Genomic DNA, 26,600 nt, shown 5'->3' on the forward strand with positions numbered 1-26,600 from the left:
ATCACTTCAAATTATTTATTGCTACCAGTTTTACTTGCTAATTAATGCAAGTGCTTGGAAGCCTAATCAGTTTGGCATCTGGAAAAGAAAAGTAACATGTTAAACTGTGGCTTACAAGGAGAGGTCATACATTGGATCTTTGATTCAAATGAAACTTTGTTAGAATGTAGCCTTAAACACAAACAGTTCCTTGTTCAAATAATAGGACCTGCTTTTCAAGCATTTCCAAAAAATGGGCATCTGAAAATTTAGTGTTTAGCTTATAAGTCTTTGAAAGTTTCATACCCAAGAGTGGCACTAGCCAAGTGAATAAGGGGCACTGGAGCTAGACAATTAGATTTGAACATTCAAAATTTTAGTTTAGTTTTTTCACATATAACATTATTATTTTACTACATTATTATTACTATTATTATTCCTCACATTTAAAGATTATAAAACAAGAGGTTAAAAATTGTGACGTCATTTCCTGTTTATGGAAAACAAAGTCTCTGTAGATTTAACTCTTTGTTAAATAAAATTTTCTTTATATTTATTTTCAAATATGGTGGTATTGTGACATTTGAAGTGTAACAAACAAGAGCACATGAGGAAATTGTCCATAATATTAACAATTAAAAAATAAAATGCTCTGACTATGCTACTTTATTTTCATATCACTTGTCTTTTTTGTCCATGTGCAGTTATGTCTGAAGCTTATTCTCTTGTGAGGACATAGTATGTAAAATATGTGAAAATTAATGTGAAGAAATAAATGTTTTACTTAACAATATAAGAGAGTTAAATCTACAGAGGCTTGTTTTGTCTAAACAGGAAATGACATTACAATTTTTAATTTTTTTTTATAAGATTTAAACATGAGGAATAATAATAATAATGCTAATACTGCAGTAAAATAATAATGTTATACATTTAAAAAAATTTAACTAGAAAGGTTAGAATCTAAATCATCTAGCTCCAATACTTAGTGTCTTGTTCACTCGGCTATCACCACCATGAAATTTCCAAAGCCTTATAAGCTAAACACTAATTTTTAAAAGCCCAATTTTTGTAAACTTGAGAAGTTCATCCTATTATTTGGATGACAAGCTGTTTGTGTTTAGGGCTAAGTGCTCACCAAGTTTCATTCAAATTGGAGACCCAAGTGTCTGGCTTTCCCCTTGTTAGCAATAGAAATCATTTTTGAATAATTCTTTAATGAAGAATTTCAAATAACACATTGATCACAATGTTTAAAACAGTATTTCATAGGATCTGTCATGTCAAAATTTTTGTTTTAGTCTACTGAAAAAAAAAAATCAGTGAAAAAGTCATCACAAAAAATTTCTCCAAAATTAACAACACACCCAACAGCCGTAAGTGAACGGGTTAAATTTAGTAGCGCCATCTCTTGCGCAAACCAACAACTAGAATAATTTAATTTCTTCCAGTTTATTCTAAATTAAATTATTCTAGTTGTTAGTTTGCACAAGAGATGGCGTGACTAAATTTAACCCGTTCACTTACGGCTGTTGGGTGTGTTGTTACTTATATTATCGGGTTTCGTTGGTGTGTATTTGTTTATCATTGCCTGGTCGGGGCTTCTGTTGGCCGACTGAGTTGCCTGTGTAGTGGTTGCAGGCCGTGGGTGCAGATGCGTCCCCAGTCGTGGCTCATGTGTGCTGGAAGAGGAGATCGGAATGAAGGTCCGGGTAGTGTAACTGGCAATGCGTCCGCACGGCAAGCGGGTATTGCGGGTTTAAGTCCCGCTTCAAGCCGATTCTTTTCTTCCAGTTTATTCTAAATTAAATTATTCTAGTTGTTGGTTTGCGCAAGAGATGGCGCTACTAAATTTAATCCGTTCACTTACGGCTTTTGGGTGTGTTGTTACTTATATTATCGGGTTTCGTTGGTGGATATTTGTTTCTCCAAAATTTTTGTCAGTCAATAAAAAATTTCAATTTGGAAACACTGGGCAGCATTGCACAAAACTTCTTTTGGTTCTCAATATCATTTCCTATTTTTATGCTCGAACTTGCCATGTGGCATCATTAAATTGCTAGGTGTATGGTGCATGGGACTCCCATTGTACGGAAGCTCAACATTTTGCTGTTTTTCCTGAAATGTGATTTGTGATTCATTTTTACACTGAATGTCAAAGCAAGCAGACTAAGGTTTTTATTGCCACTTGTATTGCCAGTATGTTTTTATTGCCATTTTAATAAAAATATTGTCAAGTGGCAATTTTGGTTCTATGCAGCATGATATCTGAATATGGCAGGCTATTTAAAACAAGATGTGGTGTACTGAGTTCTGGAGTGACTTTTGTTTCAGGATAATGTTTACAGCACACATGGATATGGAAAAATTCAAATAGAAAATCTTTGTAATAAACAAGTATTCAAAAATTTCTGAATACTTGTCTTGTATATTTTCAACCTTTAGATTTCACCTGGTTTTTTTTTTTGTATTTGAATACATTTTTGAGAGGACAACAATTAAACAGCAATGAAGAGCTGTAGACAACTGTGCAAAGTAGGTCTGTAGGTTGGCATGAGACTTTTTTGATGAAGTTTTGCAAAAGATTTTATTGCTACAACAAATTTCTGAACTAACAGCTACTTTTCAACACATTTACTTTTAACTATGTATTTTCCTAAGAGAATAAATGCAAGTTAAAGTAATTTTGTTCCTGTTTAGCAAATCAGGACTTAAATTCTGTGACATGTTAGTGTCTTATTGATGTTTTTATCTTGTTTTCAAAATATTAATTTTTTCTTGATAATTTTTAAAACAAATTAATTTTAATATGTTATTTCAATCTTATTTATGAAATTGTTTATTGTTTTTATAGCAAATATGGCAAAAAATCTGTATTGTGAAGTTGATTTAAATGAAGAAATGTTACAAGCTTTTATATATGCAGTAAAAAATCATTATTGGTATCAAATGTATATTGATGATCTTCCAGTTTGGGGTAACTGTATAAAATTTTATTTTTTAAATTACTTAAATATATACTATTTTTAATATTAAATTAAACATTGTATCTTTGTATATCTATCTCTTTGTGCATTATTATTTTTACACAATGAAATTTAATTGTATAGAAATTTAGTTTTCGTTTATTTTATAGTGATGTAATTTTGGATATTTAACAAAACAGTTGTAATAATTTAGCCATTTAGTATTTAGACAAGTTGACCAGATGGCTTTTCATGTTAAGATAGAAATCTGTTACAATAGATCTAAGTTTGAATCTGACCCTTACATATTTTTATAATTATAATGAGTAGTTAGGTTAGTCTTTTTCTTCATCTTTGCTGGCTGACCCTATTACAGGTCAGACTTATCTATAAATAGTCTGTAATAAGCAAAATAATATTAATATGCTGGTACCCTCACATTACAAATCAGTATCTGCATTTTTGATAACTTTTGATTTTTTCTGTATAAAAAAAAAATGTATTTTTTATGATGGCTTGCATCCAGAAAATAATGGATATTTTGGAGCATAATGAAATATGTTAGAAAGAGCATTGTAACTAATAGAAGTTGTCATTAATGTTAACAGATTATACTACATCATCATCAAACATGTTAATATTTTTAAAAATATCCAAATAGTACAAAGTATTTAAAATAATTATTAAAATTTAATCAAACAGTGCTATTTGCTGTTAATGATGATAATGCCATTTAAATGGAATTGGCAACTAATTTATAAACTAAAGTTTCTCTAGTGAGGAGTATGGTGCTACAAACTTAAGTGTAAACCATGCTTTTAGAAAATCGGATGCTTAGTCTGTGAGCAAATTTTCTTTGCTGCAGTTTTTCCTTGAGTTTTATTTTCAATTTCATTTATTTATTTTCTAATAAAAACAATGTTCAATTTGATATTATTTGAAAGTTTTTGTTACTCTACATTATTTTTTACAAATCATTTATGGTAAATATATTTAGCATGTAAAGAGCATATCACTCTTAATTGTTATGTACTGTACCAGTACATATAATAAATTTTAACCAGAATTTCTGTTGATTAAACAATTACTTTTTTTGGTGTTTTTAGACTTTTTAAAATTTTTCAAATTTACTTTTACTACATATACTTCCAGAAAAATAAGTTTTTATTTTATGAAAATAATCTTGATTTGCTTATGAATTATACTGGTATAAGATAATATAAACATACTAGCTTGCTATGAGTCTGTATATAATAAGGCAATGCACAAAATGTGTTAATTTAAAATTCTCTTATTTATTATTTATAAATTTTATTTGAATGATAAATTACTAAATGATTTTTTAAAATAAAAATAGACAACCATTCCAACTTCAGCAAAAATTCTTTAATCCTAAGAACGTTTTCAAACGCATTAAGCGTCCATCTTCAGTTACTTCTTTAAATCAAATATGAAATTCGAAAAAATATTAATTCGAACAAATATTACGTAAATTAACGGTACGATTACAATAAATAAATAAAAATAAAATAAAATAAACAGGATTATCGTAATTTACAAAATTATGCCAATATTTCATAAACAAATAAAAGTAAAATAAAAATAAAACAAAAAAATAAAACGAAACAAAAAACAAACATGCGGTTTAAACCAATCACGGATTATCGCAGTATTTCTTTACAATTATCCTCATCCGTTATTAAAGACTTAAAACAAGACCAATATCAGCTCTAGGATTATCGTACTTCTATGTTTAGTCCAAATCATCGCACAAAGATTTCCAAGCTGTGGAAAGCCCATCAGCGTCCCTGTAATTAATGCATTGCGTACTTCTCTGCGCTCTGTGGATTTTTAATTTTTCGAAAAACTTTATTGCGTGTCTCGATCTAGTAGACCTGATGATAGAGGCTTGGTCCCAAAAGACCGTGATGCCCTGCTGCTTAGCATAATTGGCCAGGACTGTACTATCTACTGATTTTTCCACCGATTGTTTGTGTTCATTAATCCTCTTTTTTTAAATTTCTCAAAGTTGCCCCTATATATACTAATTTAGAATCGAACCTATGATCCCTTAATGGTATCGAATAAATTCCTGTTAGTGAGTTACACTCATACTTCATCTTATCATTCCTTAAAAGCTTGTATATAGTCGGATTGCGTCGATAAATAACTTGAGCAACTTTGAGAAATTTAAAAAAGAGGATTAATGAACACAAACAATCGGTGGAAAAATCAGTAGATAGTACGGTCCTGGCCAATTATGCTAAGCAGCAGGGCATCACGGTCTTTTGGGACCAAGCCTCTATTATCAGGTCTACTAGATCGAGACACGCAATAAAGTTTTTCGAAAAATTGAAAATCCACAGAGCGCAGAGAAGTATGCAATGCATTAATTACAGGGACGCTGATGGGCTTTCCACAGCTTGGAAATCTTTGTGCGATGATTTGGACTAAACATAGAAGTACGATAATCCTAGAGCTGATATTGGTCTTGTTTTAAGTCTTTAATAACGGATGAGGATAATTGTAAAGAAATACTGCGATAATCTGTGATTGGTTTAAACCGCATGTTTGTTTTTGTTTTGTTTTATTTTTTGTTTTATTTTTATTTTATTTTTATTTGTTTATGAAATATTGGCATAATTTTGTAAATTACGATAATCCTGTTTATTTTATTTTATTTTTTTTATTTATTTATTGTAATCGTACCGTTAATTTACGTAATATTTGTTCGAATTAATATTTTTTCGAATTTCATATTCGATTTAAAGAAGTAACTGAAGATGGACGCTTAATGCGTTTGAAAACATTCTTAGGATTAAAGAATTTTTGCTGAAGTTGGAATGGTTGTCTATTTTTATTTTATATTGTCTCTTCAGTAAGGAAGTATAGTTTTATTAAATGATTTTTTTTTTAAATATGTAGTTTAAGAACATATACCAGCATATTTGATATTACATGATGTTTATCTGTCAAAGCTGATATCTTATTTTATACTATTTGCAAGTAAATTGGGATTACTAAGTATCACACAGCCTTTTAAGGCAGCAAAAATTTTAATAACTGACTAACAATAATTAATTTTTGTAACAACCAAAAATGGTCATTACAAAAACTACTTAGTTACCTATGATTAATGAACAGGCTTATTACACACTCAGCCTATTTAATTAATTTATCCCAAAATGCATTTTGGCCTTACTGGCCCTTATCAATTGGGTGACATACCAAACAATCTACGATGACAATTTGCCAGCATTACATTATACATTAATAGTACAAATATTATACGTATAATGTAATGTTGGCAAATTGTCATCGTAGATTGTTTGGTATGTCACCCAATTGATAAGGGCCAGTAAGGCCAAAATGCATTTTGGGATAAATTAATTAAATAGGCTGAGTGTGTAATAAGCCTGTTCATTAATCACAAGTAACTAAGTACTTTTGTAAGTAAATAATACAGGCAAGAAGCTTTTTAATATATTTTTGGTCATGTTCAATGATCATCCTCAGGTTTTACAAACTTTGAATTAAATGATTTAAAAATGCAATGGAAGATATATAAATATGATTAAAAACATTAGTTATCAAAGTTTTTTGCTGCTTTAAAAGATTGTGTGAAACTTAGTATTAACCTAAGCAGTTATTTTTTGTATTAAATTGAGATTAATGTATTTTTTCATTTAAGAAAATTAAAGAAATAAAATGTATTTGAAAGAATTAAAAACTGATTTAATGAAAGAGCTAAATCTGTATTTCTAATATTGTATTGTAAATCTGTATAAACATAGATAACTATACTTCACCAAAATAAACGTTAATTCTCAGATATGGTAATTTATATATTTTACAAATATAATAAATTTGTCAGTTAAATATTTGTATTAAAGACCACAAAATTTAACTGTAATTTGTTTAGTCCATACTAAAACTTTAGAGCATTATTTTTGTTTGAAGAAATTAAAGTTTAAATTTGAAAATAATCAAATATCTAAAGGATGATAGATTTTTGGCCTATAATTTATTAATACTAGGTAGCCAGTTAATTAAACTAAAACTAATAATTAAATTTAAAAATAATAAAATAATAATAAAAACTGGCCTTTACACTGAAACTGAAAATAAAATTAAATAAAATCAGTATAAACACAATATTTCAGAAAGTTGGATAAAGTACTTGTCCATCTTGATAGATTTGGTTATATTTTGGCAGTCAGAATTGAGTCTTTATTTACAAAAATGTATATATATAGAGTAAATATAGGTGTAGATAAAGAAATATTATATAGCCTTCAAAGGCATTTTATGCATGAAATACAGATAAAAAAGGTTTTGTTTTGGGAGTCTGAAATGGATCAATTCATTTTACATTGTTTTGTATGGGAAAGTTTTGGTTTGAGAACAAATTGGTTTCTAAACAACTTTTAGGAATGAATTAAGTTTTTAGTTTACAGAGGTTTAGATTGAAGATATTTGAATTGCCTTATAATCTATTCTTGACTTGACTTAACAAGTTCCCTTAATATATACATTGCTGTTTAATGTGTGTGACTTTTAATTAAGAAACTTATAATAAGATAGCTATTGTAATCTTTAAACTTTTTTCATTCAAATAATATGGTAAAATTTGTAAACATACACTCTTTATACATATGAATATTAGTATTAGTACAGCGGTTACAAACTTTCAGGAGAGGTAGAGTACACCTAGACAATGGGAAATCACGCAGCAATGCATGGTCAAACGCTTTCCTGGTGTGGTAGTGACAACACAAAACACAAGAAAGGAAGGACGTGAACAGGGTGAGAAAACATGTTTATTATTCTTAGTAGGTAGTGTTCGAAATTACAACCCCCAGGCTGTGATGCAGGCCTCACATCTCCGGCGCATTGAAGATCTAACGTTGTCAAAAATACCGGGCATGTCCCAGACTGCCCCAGCAGCTGCCACGATGCATGCAGCAAGTTCCTCAGCACTGTTAACGGGAATTTTGTACACCAGTGCCTTGACATACCCCCAGAGGAAGTAGTCAAAGCAAGTGAGGTTTGCCGATCGAGCAGGCCAGTGCACTGGACCACCCCACCTGATCACTATTGTGTCCCATTATTGTGTCATCACTACTGCACCAGGAAAGTGTTTCTGACCATGCATTGCTATGTGATTTCCCATCATCTAGGTGTACTCTCTCTCCTGAAAGTTTGTAACCACTGTACTGATACACCCTGTATATACTGTTGTGATGTACTTTTCCAGATGATGATTAAAAAAAAAAAGACCACCATTTTCAACATTGGCCATCTATTAAGTGTATATATACATTAAATTCTTCAAAAATCTAATTAAAGAAAATAATTTTTATGCATGATTTAGACTTAAATGCCACACACATTTTAAAAATTTCAACATTGTTGTAAATATCATCCTAAACTAAGAAAAATAACACTTTTTAAAATCTTATTTATTACAGAATGTACTTGAATATTATTGCTTATTTCTTTGTCTATTATTAAAATTTTATTCTTACTGGCAGAATTAAGTGAACTGAAAAATATGGTATTAAAGAAACAGTACTTGAATTAATAATTTTCGAAAATGTTCTTATGTCAATACAATAAATATTTCTAAATTTCGCAGTTCCAGTGCACTTGGATCAAGAAGAGACTATCTGAATGACATTAGAATTTCCTCTAATTTGTGACAATCTCCCTTTGAGATTTTATTATTTTATTTTTTCTTTAAAATGTTTGTTTTAATATTTTTATCATTACTTTTTAATTTTGTTAAATTTTTATGTTGTGAGTTTATTAAGCACAGTTTAATTTGATTATTAAAGCAAAACTGTCATATAATTTTTTTTGTGCAAATTAAAAATTGCTTTGAGATTTGCTCCTGGGTCTGCCACTGTTCTACATATTCATCTACAATGAGTAAATACGTATTGCTGGATTTTTAATAATTACTGATAAAATTGTATATTTCTAATCAAAGATGGATTTTATTAATTTGTTGTAGTTTTTAAAAATGGATTATAGAATCAACAAAGCAGGAAATTAAATAGTATTTAATTTCCTATGTTGTTGATTCTATAGAATTAACTTTTAATGAGAAATTACTTTTATTTTAGAATATCCATTGATCCATTGATTAATAAAAGTAAATTAGTGATAATTTGTAACTAATTTAATGAATCATAAAGAAAGCAAAAAATTAAATAATAAATTAAGTGTATCTAATATTTTTTATTAATTTTAAATTACTTTCATATTATCTTTATATGCATTGAAACAGTGTTTCATTTCTAATTTTAATTAATTGTGTTCAAGGTATTGTTGGCGAATTAGATACTACAGATGATAGTTATTATTTATGGACTCACAAAAAATTTGACATTGGATATAATGGAAACAACATTGTAGATGTAAATCTTACAAGTGAAGCAAAAATAAAACTGGAAAAGGGGAAAAAGATTTCTTTCACTTATGAAGTATTTTTTAAAATTATCTTTATTATATGAAAATTCTAATATATTATTATTTATATCTGAATTACTTAATATAGATCAATTGGAAACCATCTTCAATCAAATTTGAAGATAGATTTGACAAGTACTTAGATCCAAGTTTTTTCCAACACAGAGTAAGTATTGATAATTTAAAATTATTTAAATAGACATAAAATTTAAATTTTAATGACTTCATATTTATGTGTAAAAGAATGTGCCAATTACATTTTTACATACAGTCAAACCTGTTTTTATGCGGTCTTTTTTTGTGCGATTTTTTTTTATTTGTGCAGTATTGTTGGCGATTAGTCTCGTGCGATTTGTCATGTCTCGCGTTGACTTATTATAGCTAAATAAACTTATTATAGCATAAATGAACTTATTATAGTAATATTATTGCATGAAAATGCGAAAAATGAAATAATTTATTTTTTAAGTCAACAAAACACCACCTGGACAAAAATATGTAAAACAGACGATAGACGAGACGATGCAGTCAAGTGCTGACATCTGTTGTCTATAAATTCTATTTCGTACGGTTTTGAGTTATTTTCTATGTGAGACTTTTTTTATGCGGTCCCTATTGACTGCATAAAAACAGGTTTGACTGTATTAAAAGAAATCAGAAGTGAAAATCAATTTTATTAAACAAGTAATATAGAAAAAAATTTTTTTTAAAGTCAATTCCTACTTAGGTCAACAAAGAAAAATTTTATTTTAGTTGCTTTTTATTAAATAATTACAAAGTTTGCTTTTTTTTTTCCTCGCACCCTCTATCGGTTCGAATCGGTATATTGCTGACGGGCGCCACAGTTTCAAATTTAATTAATTAATGAATTAATATTTGAAAAAACTGTATTAACATTAAGTGTCATCCACTACAAGTTTAAAAAAATGTATTTGAACTTGACTGGATGAATAAAAAGTATTTTATTAATGATTGAAAATTTGAACAAGATATATATATGAAGCGTGCAATGCCATAAGGTTGTAAATGCCATTTTTCTCAAAATTCGTTTTATTGAAGAAATGAATTTTAAATGCAATGTTTTTTCCTACAAAAAAATATTGTGGCGATTGTGGCGCTCTAAGTGGCTATATTTTGAAGATGACGTTATGTGCAAGCCATAACGTTTTAAGCGCCAAAGCGCAAGCCACGTGACTTTTGGCGCGTAAAATGTTACGGTTTACTTTTACATCATTTTGTTATTCCAATTTGTAACGCAGTGAGTTTTTTACGAGTGAAATGAATTCCTTAAAGTATGAAATACCTAAAAGAAGAAAGAAATGTGCAGAAAAATGGAAGAAGAACATTCGAAAGAAACAAAAAAATAGTGGCTTAGAGTACATTTCTCCCATATCACAGAAAGTTAATCCGAGAAAGGATCCACCAACAGGGGTAAGTAAAAGACTTAATACTTCAAAAATATAGACGTAGATTTGAGATTTGCAAGATATGGATAGTTATTGTGTCTATGCATGGGTGAACAACTTGTATATGACTGTTTCCAACAAGTTTGTCAAACTTTTTGTTTACGTTACAGGTGACATGCAAGTGTTCCTTCGCTTGCAAAAACGTAACGTTGGCTTACCGTCAGGAACTCTTCCAACAATTTTATGAACTGGCTGACTACAATAAGCAACAGAGTTATCTTCAAAGACTTGTTCATCCCCAGATGATAAAAAGGAGACGATATGGGAAGTACCACCATCCTTCTGGAAGTAGAAGGCAACACTCTTTCAGTTATCATTTGCTTCTTCCCGGTGGAAGTGAAATAAGAGTTTGTCTTAAGACTTTGTGTAATACATTCGGGGTTACTGCAAGAAGAATTCAGTTGATTAGAGAAAAGATTTTGGAAGGAAAAATGGATGCTACTGATCAAAGAGGAGGCCAGCGAAAATGTACTGAAAAGCAGTTGTGGACGGAAAAAATAATTGAGCACATTAAGAGTTTTCCAAGTGAAGAAAGTCATTATGCTCGAGCCAAAAGTACAGATAAAATGTACTTATCACCTGATCTCAATGTTAGCAGAATGTATAGAGCCTTCCTTGAGAAATATTGTCAACAGTATGCTGGGAGCAAAGCCCCAGTTACTCGACAATGGTACAATGAAATTTTCCTGACCAAATTCAATCTGTCTTTTCAAAGACCTCGCATGGACACTTGCTCAACTTGTGACCGCCTTGATGTACGAATAAAAGCTGGTGATGCATCAGCAAAAACAGAACTGGAATTACATCATTACAGAGCTGAAGTAACCACAAAAGACATGTCTGATGACACAAAAAATGCTAAAACCTCAGATTCGTATGTTATATCTTTTGACTTGCAGCAGCAAATGTATATACCACAATTAACACACACTGAAATGTATTATGCTCAACAATTGGCATGCTACAACCTTGGAATTCACGATTCAATTAAAGAGAAAGGATGCATGTGTTTGTGGAGTGAGAATTTTGGAGGAAGAGGGTCTTTGGAAATATCATCCTGTATATACCATTATATTACTACTGAGGCTGCTATTGGTGACCGAAAGAAGCTGACTTTGTGGACAGACAATGGTGTTGGTCAAAACAAAAATCAATACGTGATAGCCATGTATCTGGTGTTATTGGCCAATAATGTATTTTCAGAAATAACACATAAATACCCTGTAAAGGGTCACACATTTCTCAGCTGTGATCGAGACTTTGCTCTAATTGAAAAACGGAGGAAAAAATGCAAAGCCTACACACTAAAGGATCTTGTGGACATCATTAAAAGTGCAGGGACCAAAAACCCTTTTACCTGCATCGTATTTGAGAAATTTCATGACTTTAAATCGATTGCCCACGCATTTTTGAATACAAAAGACCTGGGAATCTCAACAGCATCCCAAATTAGACTCTCATCAAATAACTTTGGTAAAGTTATGATTGCTAAAGATGGAGGTAAAGCAGCAAGATGGTGCACTGGGCTTAATGTGCTGAAAGATGGAGTTAGCATTGATGATTTCAAAAATCTTCCACTTCCTCTTGCTCGCTCCCATTTTGGGATTCCTCAAAAGAAGAAACCTGACATTGGTAAAATGATACCATTTTTAAATCCAATAGCACAAACCTATTTCAAGGAGATGCTAGCAGAACCGGATAACTAAATGCCAGTTTATTAATAGTTAACCTGTCACTTTATTATTTGATATTTCAAAATGATATTTGGACTTCCATTAATCTTTCAAATTTGAAGTTTTTAAATACGTTTTAACTTTTATTACACTAAATTAATACCTTATTGATAAAGATTACAGCCCAGTTCAAGTCATTAATAGATTATTGTCAGTTTTTAATGTTAAAATTGATATTGAATTTGTAAATTGTGTTTAATAATTTAAATGTAAGTTTTTGGTATTCAAAACTGTTTTTCAGCTGTAGAAACATTAATTTTATGACTGCAATCGTTTTTGGCATTTACAACTTTATGCACTTGCACAATTTTGGCATTTACAACGTTATGGCTCTAACCCTGTTTTTAAACTTTTTTTGTTTCCTTACTATTATTCGTAGGTGTTTGAAATTAAACCCAATGTTTTATTCCAAACTATAAATTGTTAAAATAATTTTTCTAGCATTTGATTAAAGTTTGTTCATTAGAAAAAGTGTTTTTTCTCTCTCCTGAAAAATTTGTTTTTTGGCATTTACAACCTTATGGCATTGCACGCTTCATATATATAGGAGAGTGTGAACTAATAGTAGGAATTTAAAAACTAACAAAGAATTGCCAGTGTTGACTGGGAACTCAGGAAAGGGGTTGAATTGTCCTCATTACAGCAAGGATGGGCAACCCATGGCCTGCATTAATAATTTTTGCAGCCCGCGTTGCATAAAATATGAATAAATATATCAATTTCCCAGCTTAAGGAAGCATGCAGCAAAAATTCAAACTTTATTTTCTACAAATTATGTATGTGAATAGTTTTTCCTGCAATGAATTTAGTAAAAATTAAAACAAGAAACTGGCTAACAAACTCAAATTGAAACTAATTTAAAACTAGTAGTGACTAATATTTAACCAAATATTTTCAATATATTATGTTTAAATCAGTTTCAGAAGCTAAATTAAGTATACCTATGCTAATTTATAGTTATACATGAATAAATAATTGTGAATTACTGGCATTTTTTCTTTTTTCTTGTATGCGACCTGTGTCAGTTCAAAAGTTTTGAATATGCAGCCCTTTCCTGCATGTTTCCTGCAGGGTGACAGGGAGTAACTATTCAAAATTTGATGCAGATCAGTGAATGGGTTTTGCAGTTTATGGGGATGAAGTCAAGGGAAAGAGTGACAGCTTGAGTTTTAAAGTAGTACTGTAAACATCAATTTAGGAAGACACTAACAGGAGAAATTGAAAACTCTATAACCTTATCATACTAAGAAAGCTATGGTTAAGATATCAGTTTTTTTTAAATGTGCAATCTTTATATTTTGATGCTGAATGTAATTTTGATTTAATTCAGTTTTAATTAGAGACAATATACATATTGTTAATGGAGGAAAAAATGTTCAGCCTTACAGTAAACATTGTATACTGTGTGCTACAAAATATTTTGTAGCTCATTGTGTGTGTATTAGTCACTGTCTTATATATTTCAGATGTATTTGATTGCTGTCATGTCTTTAGATATATTTCTGCAATTTCTTTAACAATGTTAGTATTTAGTTTCATTTTTAATTGCATTTCAGTTTTATTACTGATGGGCATAACATTCACAATAGGTAAGTTTATGCACACTGTACAGTACTTTTATGAATCATGTCTTTGCTACTGCACACTACAGCAGCCTGGTCAAGTCTATGTGAATGTCTACATGGTGTAGATTATATAAATTTAACAAGATATGAAGCATATCTCAGGCATTCCATTCACTTTAAAATAATGGAATATTTTCTATTCTTTTCAAGTGAATTTTTTAATAAATTTATAATTACATTGATTATAATTTTCTAAAGTTAAAATTGATATATATAAATGTTTTTACAGATACATTGGTTCTCTATTTTCAACTCTTTCATGATGGTCATCTTCTTGGTTGGTTTGGTAAGCATGATTCTCATGAGAACATTGAGAAAGGATTATGCACGTTACAGTAAAGATGAAGAAATGGATGATATGGTAAATATATTTATTTTCTATAATAAAGAATCATCGCACTTCTTCTGAGACCAACTTTTGTTTGTAAAAACTACAGAAACCGTTTTTTTTATAAGAAGCCGGACATTACGTAATGACTTTAGTTTACGAAACCTAATATGTATGCGATTTCTTTCTGTTTTTGAATTTCGCAATTTGAAATTTCATTCTAAACGGCTGGTCTTTGTTCTGATTAATCGTTACAAACAATTTGTAGCTTGAAGAAGGACCCAGGAGGGATTCGAAAATGTTTGCTCAGACAAATTTTTGTACTTTACGCCGGTTACAGGTTTTTGTGAGATTTATTGCATTATTATCTATAGTTTATTTCAAATTGTCAGACTTAATTTTAATCTTCTGTCCAAAAAAAAAATTGAGACCAGTATATTACCACTTGTTGATTTATTTGACTTTTGCATTACTCAGACACTGGAAGTTTTTGGTAAATTGCATGCATGTTATTTTTCAGATTTCATTTATTACTACTTGAAGTGTAAGAAACTTCTAGAGATTATATTTTATTGCTTTGTTTCTCACTTTGCCAGGATGTAGTTAATTATATTAGTTTTTTATCATTTTGTCCTCTGGTACATGCTAATGACTCAGTTTCACATCATTATGGGATAGAACTGAGTGAGATGTCTAGATATTGTTTATTTGCATAATACTCAGTAGGCGATGTCACTAGTCACTTTAATGGTGGTTGTGCTTAACATTCTTGTGTTTCATTATCTTTTGAATGGCTGATTTGTTTATATATATATATATATATATATATATATATATTTTGTTAAAAATAAGTTTTTGTTTATCATCACTGTAGAAACTTTTCTGTGACATTCACATTTAAATGAAAAGCTCTTCAATTCAAATATGTTTGTGGTATTTCTTTTTCATGTGAAAATAGAGTGAGTTAGTTGTGTTGTAGTCAAAGTCAGAGGTTCTAATAATTTTAATCTAAAATATAGAAATAGACATCTCTCTCATACAGTTTGGTGTAAAATACAAAATAATAAATGTTAAATAAAATAGACATCTCATCCTTAACCACTTTACCACTCCAGTCAGCAGTGTTGTTATATATATACAGTAGAGCATCGGTTATCTGACCCCCGATTAACCGACTTATCGGTTAACCGACCGCATTCTAGTCGACAAATTCAAATGTCCGCTAGTGATGTGGCACTACAATATTTGGTTATGTCTTGCTACTTTAATATTATTTTTATTAAATTTTTGCATGTTTTAGCTGGCAGCACTGGCTCGACCATGAAAGAGAGGCTAGTATTTAAACCAGGCCTAATACACTATACTAATAATGTATGTTTTCATACTTTTCGGTTATCCGACCAACCCCAGTCCCCAATTAAGTCGGGTTATTGATGCTCTACTGTGTATATATATATATGTAAAGTACATAGTGTATAGTTTAAAATGTAAATAAGAATAGAATAAAATAAAATTGAGAATTAAAGAAGTATGTTGAAAATGGAGAAATGTACTACTGCATTTAATCATTCACCCAAATACTAAACCTTTTTTCCATTACTTGAAACAAATGGCTTATCGAACAAATTATTTTTGTTGCTAAAAAAATTTTAAACCACAGTTGCTGGAGCTTTTATCTGCAGTTTTTAGAATTGTTTTTATTGTAGTGTTGCTAAATTGAAAGGAATGCCTACGTCAACTTGATGCTCACCAACTTCTAATTAACATATTACTCTCAATATCAGAGAAATGCTTTTTCTTTGCATTTTTAAACAGTTGTCACTTACACACTTTCTTCCTGACCTAATGGATAGAATTACACTAAAAATATTATAAAATATTCACAAAACTTAGCAGGATGCAACGACTTCAGAGGAGTTGCTGTGATTGACTAAATATGACACAAGTTATCCTAGAATACAATAATGAAAACAGCAAAGTGGGGCTGTTTAAGTGGGAGTATGAGTGTAATTACTGTGCTAGCACATCTTAGTTTATTTTGTAATAGTATGCATTTGTTAATTTTTTATTCAAATTTAGAATAAATATTAGAAATTTTTCAATATTTTTCAAAATTTCTTTTTAATGCTTGATTATAACATTTAAAAATATAAATATTAAAATGATTGTTTTTCTAATTCTAGAATTTCACTGCAACAAAATGACTTTAAATTTTCATTTTGCTGTCAAATTAAATAAAAGTTAAATATAATAACAGAACTTGCATTTTATGTAATATAAATTTTATCTATATTATTCTAGTGAAAAACTGAATCGTAATTTATTAATGCAAGCTTTTGAAGTATTATTCTTACAGAGATTTGTACAAATGGAATATAAAAGGGTTTATTATTATTTATAATTTTTTTTTTTAACAGGAACGAGATTTGGGGGATGAATACGGATGGAAGCAAGTTCATGGAGATGTTTTTCGACCACCTGCTCATCCTGTTTTGTTTTCTGCATTAATTGGATCAGGTCATCAAATTGCAGTGGTTACATTGTGTGTTGTTATATTTGCAATATTAGGTGAACTGTATACAGAGTAAGTGTATTATCATATTGAAAATAACAAATAATTAATTATAATTGATAAAAATGATTAAAATATAAAATATGTATTGTATTTATATTAGGGATGTACCGATATCAGCTTTTCCAATTAACAAATGGCCCATAAAAAATTCTTGTTGTTTATGTAGAATGTAAGCTTTAAATTGGATGTTAAAACAGACAAAGATATTAAAAAACAGCAGTAATTAAAGTTGTTTTTTACATTTTTGTGTGTGTTTTAATGCCTAATTTAAACTTTTCATGTTCTACATTGAATATTTGTAGCCTTCACTGAGTTTTGTAAGTTATTGTTATTCCAGGGTTTTTACTTCTTTCCCTCTTTCAAATGAAAATAGTTTTTTTTTCCTAGCAGTTATGTTTGTTAATAATTAGCTTAGCTGCTAGTGGAGATTAATAGTTGGTTGTGTTTAAATGTGAAATTTAATAGATGAATTGTTGAAATGGATAATAGTTGAAATTTTTAAAATTATTTAATAAAAAGCCTGATTCAAGATTTGCTGATGTCAGCTATGCTCAACAAAAGTTTCATGAGATTTTTTTACTCTTAAAACTTTTAATACTATGAGTATGAAAAGACATCTAAGAAATCATGCAGAAGCATATAAAGAAGCAATACAGTATGATCATCATACTGAGTAACAAGAACCAACAGCAATGTGCTCATTAGAACATCAAACACAGTCTTTGATGAAAGAATTTCTCAATATGAAAATAGCCAATCTCACTGATCATCTGTATTCTAAAGAAATATCCAAATGCATTACTGAAATGATTGCAACAGATGTTCAACCTTATTCAATAGTTGAAAATGATAGCTTTAAGTGCTTAATTAGAACACTAAAACCAAGTTATAACATTCCAGGTTGGGAGTATTGGAAAACCTGAATTACTTCAAGAAACAAAAAAGAATCATTGTTGAGAAATTATTGATTATCTCAGCTTCACAAGCAACAGCTCTATAGACATCAGCTGCTAACCAAAGCTATATTATGGTAGTTTTACTGAATGATGATTATTGGAATTGTTATTAATGTGTCTTGGGAATCAGTCATTTTGAAGGAAAGCATACTGCTGCTAGAATAAGCAAAAAAATGGAATAAAACATTATATGAGTGGAAAATTGATGCATCATGACAAACTTCATTATAACAGACAATATGAAGAACATGTTAAGCATCCTTAAACTCTGTCCTGTGGAACATTTACTATATTTGTCACATACTTTACAACTGGTTTTAAAAGATTGAATTGTTTCCTCAGCAAAGTGTTCTGGACATTCTGGCAGTATGTTGTCATATTGTTGGCCATTTCCATCATTCGGCATTGGCTGTGTGTCATCTCAGAAAGAGTCAAAAAGAACTAAGTGCTAGAACATAACCTAAATAAAGATGTTTCCACAATACGGAATAGTATATACTATATGCTGGATTGCATTCTAGAACAGAAAGCTATTTGCATTTATGCTATTGAACATAATTTGCAAGACAATCTCACATGTAATCAGTGGACATATGTTGAAAAGCTTGAAAAACTTAGGCAGCCATTTGAAGAAGTCACTCAAAAACTAAGTATGGAAACTGCTGGAATTTCATAGGTGATTCATGTGTTTTTTTGCTGGACAAGTACTTGAAGTAATAAAATATGGATGTGTATGATATTACTACAACATACACAGTGCTGCAGAAAGCACTTGCTGATCATTTCTAACATTTAGAGAAAAATGAACTAGCTGTTTGTGCAACTTCATTAGAACCACATTTCAAAAATCAATATTTTATTACATCTAAAACTTCAAACTTTTGCAGTAAAGTTCTGAAAAAAATGGTGTTAAAAATTGGCATTAATAATAATTGCCTGTCCAATCCAGTTAGTTCCTAGAACTTCTTCCAGTTTATGGAAATGCGTAGACTTGATGGACTCAGAATCTACTGAAACTAATACCCAAACTATTGATGAGTAAATTTAGGTATGTCAAAAAAAAAAAAACTACTGTTAACACACTGAAGATCTGAGAAAGGTTAGTTAAAAAGACAACTTCAATTCCCAGTTTTAAGTCAAACAACAATAAAGTATTTGTTTACTCCTTTAAGTGTAGTAATTTTTCCAGCTGCCTTTTCAATGCAGCTGGAAAAATTACTAGTATATTACATAACAGACTGAAGTCACAAAAGGTTGAACTTTTATTTATCTTTACTGTTTTGTCAGTGCTGTAAAAAAAAGGAAAAAATCAGAGAATGAAATACTTTTTAGGTCTTCATACTGCTGTTTGTAATTTATAAGTTTGCAATGTTTTTACATATATCATGTTAAAAAGTTTTAATACTGTTATGAAGTACTATTACAAAACACATTATTTGTATTCAAAATTTTTCTCTTGCTTAACAGTTAAACAATTTGCTTTGCAGTTAATGTAATGTATATTATTTAAGTTTGACTTTCCCAGCTGTTATGCACAAGAAAGTATTGTAATCATGTCAAATTGATTCTCTGGGTTTTTGCAAATCTCAATGAAACTCAAAAACCCAAACAAACCAAAAGAACAAAAAAGAACTTCTGTGTGTGTGTTGATGGCATTTGTTTTGTTTAAAAAAAGGGAAAAAACTGGTGCTTATGTTTGTATCCATTTCATTTAACATCTCAGGATGGTGTAAAGATTAAGAAATGAAATTTGGCATGGTAACTTATATATGTATATATATAAGTAATTATGCTATTAAATTTTGGAGTACAGAAAGGGATATGAAGTATAGGAGACAAAGGCATGTGAAGAAAGAGGAGTCATGTCATACCTTGAGTGGGGTCAGACTTAATGAATTTTACTCATCATTGACATTATGATATTTAAAAAAAAATCATTTTATAATAATTAATAATATAAAAGTTATTTTATATTATTAATTATTATAAAAATATAAAATTATTATAAAATGTCACAAATATAAAAAAAACTGTTTTCGTTTCCCTTTTTCTATCATTTCAACACACCAGTGACAGTCCAAAACAATTTTCACATACAGAGAGCACCTTTTATTGACGATCTGCCTCTGCAGTAAAATGAAAATTGGAAACAGTATTTTCCAGTAATTTTGCCAATATCACAATATAATATGTTTAAGTAAAATTTATTTAAAAGTTAGTTTTTTTTTTTTTAAATCTCAGGACAGATGGAACCACACACAATTTTATCAACTTTCAGCTAGTGTCAGTGTTTTTTAAACTTAAACATTTTTTATGGAGATATTTATCATAATTCATCAAAGTTATTTCACTTGCTTTTGTTGTTTAAATTTTATCATAGTATAATTGAAAATTATTGGATTTCCTAATGATCCCCTTAACCTCCTGTTTGAGTGCTAGAAAAGTTGAGCAAGAGCCCTTGAAAGCTTTTTTTTTTTTTATTAGATTTTGGTTTTGTAATGCTGTTTTTTTTAACAAAATTGGAGTAATGTGAATTTTAACTTTTCTAATTTTGGTGTTTGTTGTTATATTTTTTTCTGCAGTTAGTTTTTTTGATGTAACGATAACCTGAATTAGAAGTTGTTTTGCTTTAGTTTCATAATCTAAGTTGTACTTTCAAAAGTTAATTGTTTTGCAAACAGGCTGCTATTATTGGCAATATTTTATTGATATTTTACATGGCAGATACTGGTAATTGTAGAAGTGGTTAATATATCAGCTCAACTGATTATCAGTACATCCTTAATTTACATTATAAACAGGAAGAAATCTGAAGGCATAAAATTCATGTTTCTAAATTAGTCTCAAAAATGATTAAGGTATAATTGTTTTTAATATACATATTTAAAAACATTATATATTGAATAAAACTATGAAAGCAAGGTGATTAGTCTGTTAAGTTTTATGTATTTTTTAAAACAAGTATTATATGAAATATTTCAGTGTTAAGTTTATATATAGAATAAGGGCTAGTCGGGGGTACGATGTTTGGCTCGACTCGTGTACCACTTAATCGGCTGTCCGGTCGGGTAAACTGGCCTTCTGAGTCAAAGGATGGCTTTCTATGAGTGTAAAAGTGTGGAGACTAGACGATCGTATAACCACTGTCTCCTTCGTCAAAATTCCCAACACCAGTTAAACTATTTTACCGCGGTTTAACTCGCGTATATTAAAGATGATTTTTAGGAGGACTGTTACTAGGAATAGAGACCAAATCTGACCAGTCATTAAATAACAATAACAAAGTTTAATAAAGCAAATTGAATAAAAATACAATATACTGAGAGATCAAAATACAGTATACTAATCTAATCTGTGTGTGTGAGAGAGAGATTTATATAAACTCTCTATCATATTATACTATCTTCACTTGAGATTTATTCTTGTCTTCGGTTGTCGCTACGTTCTTTATATTGGGAGAAGATCGGGAGGAGAGCGTTAATCTTGAAGAGTAACTTCTATTTGCGCATTATAAAGTATTGCCGACTTCTTATGTGGCTGTCCCTTCTGGAGATCTATCTATTATGGTGACTTTGGACCCATCGAAGACTGTGCTTAGTTATTATTGCAATTTCTGTCGTCTCAGAACTGCACTTATGTGGACAGTTTGGGTTCCAAGAACTGCGCTTATGTGGCCAGTTCAGGTCTCGTTGAACCTCCAGTGAACTGCACGAATTAGGTGGGAAATCTACTCCTTTTTATAAGGATGGCTGGGTAACTGACTCAGCATCATAGGACAGTGAGTAATTTTTAGTCAGTAACAAAAGGAAGTTTGCTTTCTTTCTTTCTTGGAAACGAAAAATGTACATCCTTTTTGTTAAAATTTTATCAAAGAAATAAAAATATTCTGTTATAATATTTTTCATAAAAATTAATCTCCAAATATTCAGAATTTTCATAGAATATACAATTATATACTGTACAAGAGCAATCTGAATAAACATTAAATGGGTATGGTTTTTTAAAGGATTTTTTTTTAATCATACCAAAGTATAAATAGTACATATATATAAAATAAAATCACAATTACAACTAACTTTATTTGCTATATAATCAATTTTTAATTTTAAATTTTTTATAAGTTTAGATTTAATAAATAAATTATCTTGTGCTGTGTATTTATTAATGTATATCTACAATTCAATTAATTTTGTTTTAAATTTTTAGGCGTGGTTCATTACTTAGCACATCCATATTTGTGTATGCTGCTACATCACCAATTAATGGATATTTTGGTGGGAGTTTATATGCACGAATGGGAGGTAATTCTTTTTTATATAAAATTTATCTTTAAAACATTTGATTTTCAGAAACTTATTTTTGAATGATGATAACATTAAGAAATTTTGTTTAATTTTTATATATTAAATACTATAATATTTAATTTAAAAAAATAGTTTCCACATCAGGTGTTGGCAGACTACATGCCAAAGTATGGCATGCAGCAGATGTTCTGGGCACACAATTAATTTTCTGACAGTTCACAAACAAATTTCATTTCATATTACTTATTACAATGGTGTTGGAGTGTATCAGCATGTATATATATATATATATACACACATACACATACATACATACACACACACACACTGGTGCCTACTACTAAGCCAGAATAAAGTAAAAGCATAAATTCCCACATAGTAGGGAAGTTTGAAATTCTATTTGGGTAGAAATTTATTTAACGCATTACTCAGAGATGAAGCTTGAAGTCTTATAAAATCTGTGTTTGACATGTAATGTGAGATTGTAGAAAATAATAGAATAATAATTTATAAGGGTATTTTTCATGATTGGGCTGCAATTTGAAAAAAATTATAGATCTATAAATTCCCACTGTTTGTTCATCTTTCTTTAATCTCAAAAACAGAGTTAGATAGATGAAAGACGATACCAGATATGGAAATCTTAGAGGCAAGAGGCCCCAATATGTGAACTTCCGATGCAAACCAGAAGTCATGTTATTTCAATTTCAAAATTAGTTCAAAAATTTTCTTTTGAAAAAGTGTTAGGTGACTGGCACATCTCTATTATTAAGGGAAGAGTATGATGTACAGGGGCAAGCCACTACTAATTTGAGGTGGAGAGAATATATTTTAAATGAAATAAATTAAAAATTGCAGCCCAGGATTGTGATGATGTCACAATAATTAATTATTTATTAATTCACTAATTTTGAATAATACTTACCACAACAATTTACTTGTCTGTGAATTGAAACCTTGAGATCATTGACTGAACCAGGTGAAATGATTTAATTAATGTAAAGTAGGTGTGCTGAATCTGAAAATCAAATTCATTTATTACACATAAGGAATTTTTGCAAAATCACAATAACCATATTATACAGTTACATATAGAATATGTGAATTTATTAGAAATATAATTATTTTGAACATTCAGGAAATTCTTTAAATAGTGAATTTGAGGGAATCAATATTTTGAGTGTTTTATATAAGTTTTGTGTATGTATAACCAATAAATAATGGTGGTGCATTCAAGTTATAACACCTCTTAATTTTTTCCCAGGACTGGAAACAGATAGAAACAAGCGGTTTGTTTTAAAATATGTATGCACTTGTGAATGTGTGACAGAGATGGCAGCACTGTATGGGGCACACAACTCTAGTGGCAGCGGCAAGAGTGAGGACTGTTTTTGATACTTAAAATGGCGACATTTTTATCACAAGAACACCATGTATTCATTTGTTTTCTCCATTTGAGTGGTGTGACACCGATTTGAAATTTATCGCCAGTTGAGTGAGATATGTGGTGACGGTGTCATAGATGTGTCTAATGTGCATTCATGGGTGTGACAGTTTAAAGAAGGCAGAGCATTGTGTGACACTTGGAGGACACTTTTTGCATTTTCAGATCTTTATGCAGGATTGTGTGATCCCACAGAAATGCATACTTTGGAGGCGATGTGTTCTACACTCATTTGGCGATCCTCCAAAACAACTTTCTCCACTTACTCAATCATGTCAGACTGGTTGGTGCGAGGCCGAGATTGTCTTGGTTTGTTGTTGCACAATGTTCTGCCTTCTTTGAATTGTCAAATGCACATTAGACACATCCATGACACCATCACCACATATCTCACTCAACTGGCGATGAATTTCAATTGGTGTCACACCACTCAAATGGAGTAAATGAATGATTACACGCTGTTCTTCTGATGAAAACATCACTATTTTAAGTATCAAAAACAGTCCTTGCTCTTGCCGCTGCCACTAGAGTTCTGTGTGCCGTACAGTGCTGTCATCTCTGTCACGCATTCCCAATGAATGCATGCGTATTTTAAAACAAACTGCATGTTTCTATCTGTTTCCAGTCCCGAGAAAAAAAATTGGAGGTGTTGAATGCACCACATAAATCATGACATTGCAAGTATAAAATGTATTTAGAAATAAACTTACCTAATAGAGCATGGAGAAAAAGTAAAAATATAAGATGCTTGTTTCATTTCTTACCACTTGCGTTGTAAACCATTCAAAACAATTTCATCACATTCAAGCACTTTCTTCTATTAATTGGGTAGATCATGGATTCCTGCTAATAAAAATTCACTATTTTAACTCAAAAAAAACTATGCAAATGCATTTTTCATATCATCATCATCATCTGTCAGATTGACCTTGATACATATGGTCTTGCATTGTCATGAAAGTGCAGTGGACAAACCACAGCAGATTGATCACAACCAAGTGTCTTGCTCATTTCTCATGTGACTTGACTTCTGCCAGCTGTTATAACTCATCATCTAATAAGGCAGAAGGCCTTCATGTGCCTGGATTATCTTGAAGGATTAATTCATATTTTCCAGCTTTAAATTTACTGAATCAATTGTAGAATGTAGGCTTGAAGACAATTTGCCAAACAGTTGTGCCATGCAGCAATAAGATTCAGTTGCTTTTATACTAAATTGATAATCATAAAATTCACACATGTATACTTTATCATGAGGAACATTGTCAAACTTGATGTATTTAAAGAAAGTATAGAAGTAAAATTTAATCTAATTTTGTTTTTATTTTTTTACTAATTGAACTTGAAATGGTACTTCAATTATAAATTTGTAATAAATCTTGATTTAACACACGTGACTGGATTGAGGTTGTTAAATCATAGATTTCTAAATATTATATTTATAAATTTATTTAACTTGATTATTATATATTTTTTTAAATTAAACTTCTTAGAAATAACTTATGGATGGTGATTCAATAATTTTTAATTAAAGGGAAAAGATGGATTAAACAGATGCTTATGAGTGCATTTTTGCTTCCTGCCATGGTGTGTGGTACTGCCTTTCTTATCAACTTTATTGCCATCTATTATCATGCTTCAAGAGCTATTCCATTTGGAACAATGGTATGGAACAAATTTTTACTTATTATTACTTCACATTATAAAAAAAGATGAACACTAAAATACATTTTAAATAAACATCTTATTTTTGGATTTGTTTCGTAATACTAAAGATCGTAAATTGGCTAGAATCAGTATCTAATCTGTTGTTTTTATTGAATGAAATTCATATTACTATTCCAAAATTTTCTAAAGAATTCTGACACTCCTCTGTATTGAAGTCAAAGCAGTATTTTTAAAAATTCATAACTATTTTTTAATTTATGAATGATACTGTGTCTGTTTAAGTCTCTTCATTGTGCAGATAAGAATAATTAAATTGACATAGCTATAAATTCCGAATTATTTTAAACTGTATTGAACTTAATCCTGAAAAGTTTGGATAAAATAAAAGGCAATCATTTTTATATTAAATTAAGTCTGAAAAGAAACAAAAGAATTATAGTAGAATCCACATTATCTGAGTTGAACCTACAAGTGAATACATTAATTTTCTTATACTATAATTCATAAAAGAAAGTTTAAGGCCTGGACTCCACATTATCTGAAAATATAACTGAAACAGAAAAGTGAAAATGATGCAACATCTGGTTCTTTTGCATTTGACTTGACAAAATCTCACCTGAAAGCAAAGTTGAAAACTTCATTTCTGGTTTTCTATTCAGTTGGGCCGTCACCAATAAGAAAGCATTTTTTAACTGACATTAGGTCATCAGTAAAACATTACTAGTACTTTTATTTAAGAAATAGTTTGAGATGATATGTCACATTAATTGAATTATCATATAATTATTAAATCAGCTATTATAACTGTGGACTAATCACTAAGGTTCGGATTTTTGGGTGCACTTTTAGAATGGATTGGGTGCTGGTTTGGGTGCTTTCCCCCCATTTTAGGTGCTAGTTTGGGTGCCTTTAAATGCTGTATTATTAAGACAAAAACCAACAAGAAGTATTATATTTACAAACTACATAATTGTTTATTGCAATTTAGACATAAAGATGAGCATTGTAATTTACAACAGTAACCATTTCAATGTTCTTAAAAGTAAAGTTTTCTTGTTTGGAGGATAAAATGTCTTTATATA

The 26,600-nt window shown here is 30.0% G+C and overlaps 1 protein-coding gene across 1 annotated transcript in view; it reads left to right on the forward strand.

Moving 5' to 3' along the window:
* TM9SF3 (transmembrane 9 superfamily protein member 3) overlaps window positions 1-26,600 on the forward strand; it is a 57,245-nt gene that overhangs the window by 21,230 nt on the left and 9,415 nt on the right. Inside the window, exons 3-9 of the mRNA XM_067282306.1 lie at window positions 2,834-2,956; window positions 9,273-9,433; window positions 9,508-9,585; window positions 14,473-14,604; window positions 16,989-17,155; window positions 22,309-22,403; window positions 25,385-25,515. Of these exons, the coding sequence (XP_067138407.1) occupies window positions 2,834-2,956; window positions 9,273-9,433; window positions 9,508-9,585; window positions 14,473-14,604; window positions 16,989-17,155; window positions 22,309-22,403; window positions 25,385-25,515 (887 nt within the window). The remainder of the gene's footprint in view (window positions 1-2,833; window positions 2,957-9,272; window positions 9,434-9,507; window positions 9,586-14,472; window positions 14,605-16,988; window positions 17,156-22,308; window positions 22,404-25,384; window positions 25,516-26,600) is intronic.

Source organism: Centruroides vittatus, unplaced genomic scaffold (genome assembly GCF_030686945.1).
Source record: "Centruroides vittatus isolate TY-2023 unplaced genomic scaffold, ASM3068694v2 contig_950, whole genome shotgun sequence".
NCBI classification, from domain to species: Eukaryota; Metazoa; Arthropoda; class Arachnida; order Scorpiones; family Buthidae; genus Centruroides; species Centruroides vittatus.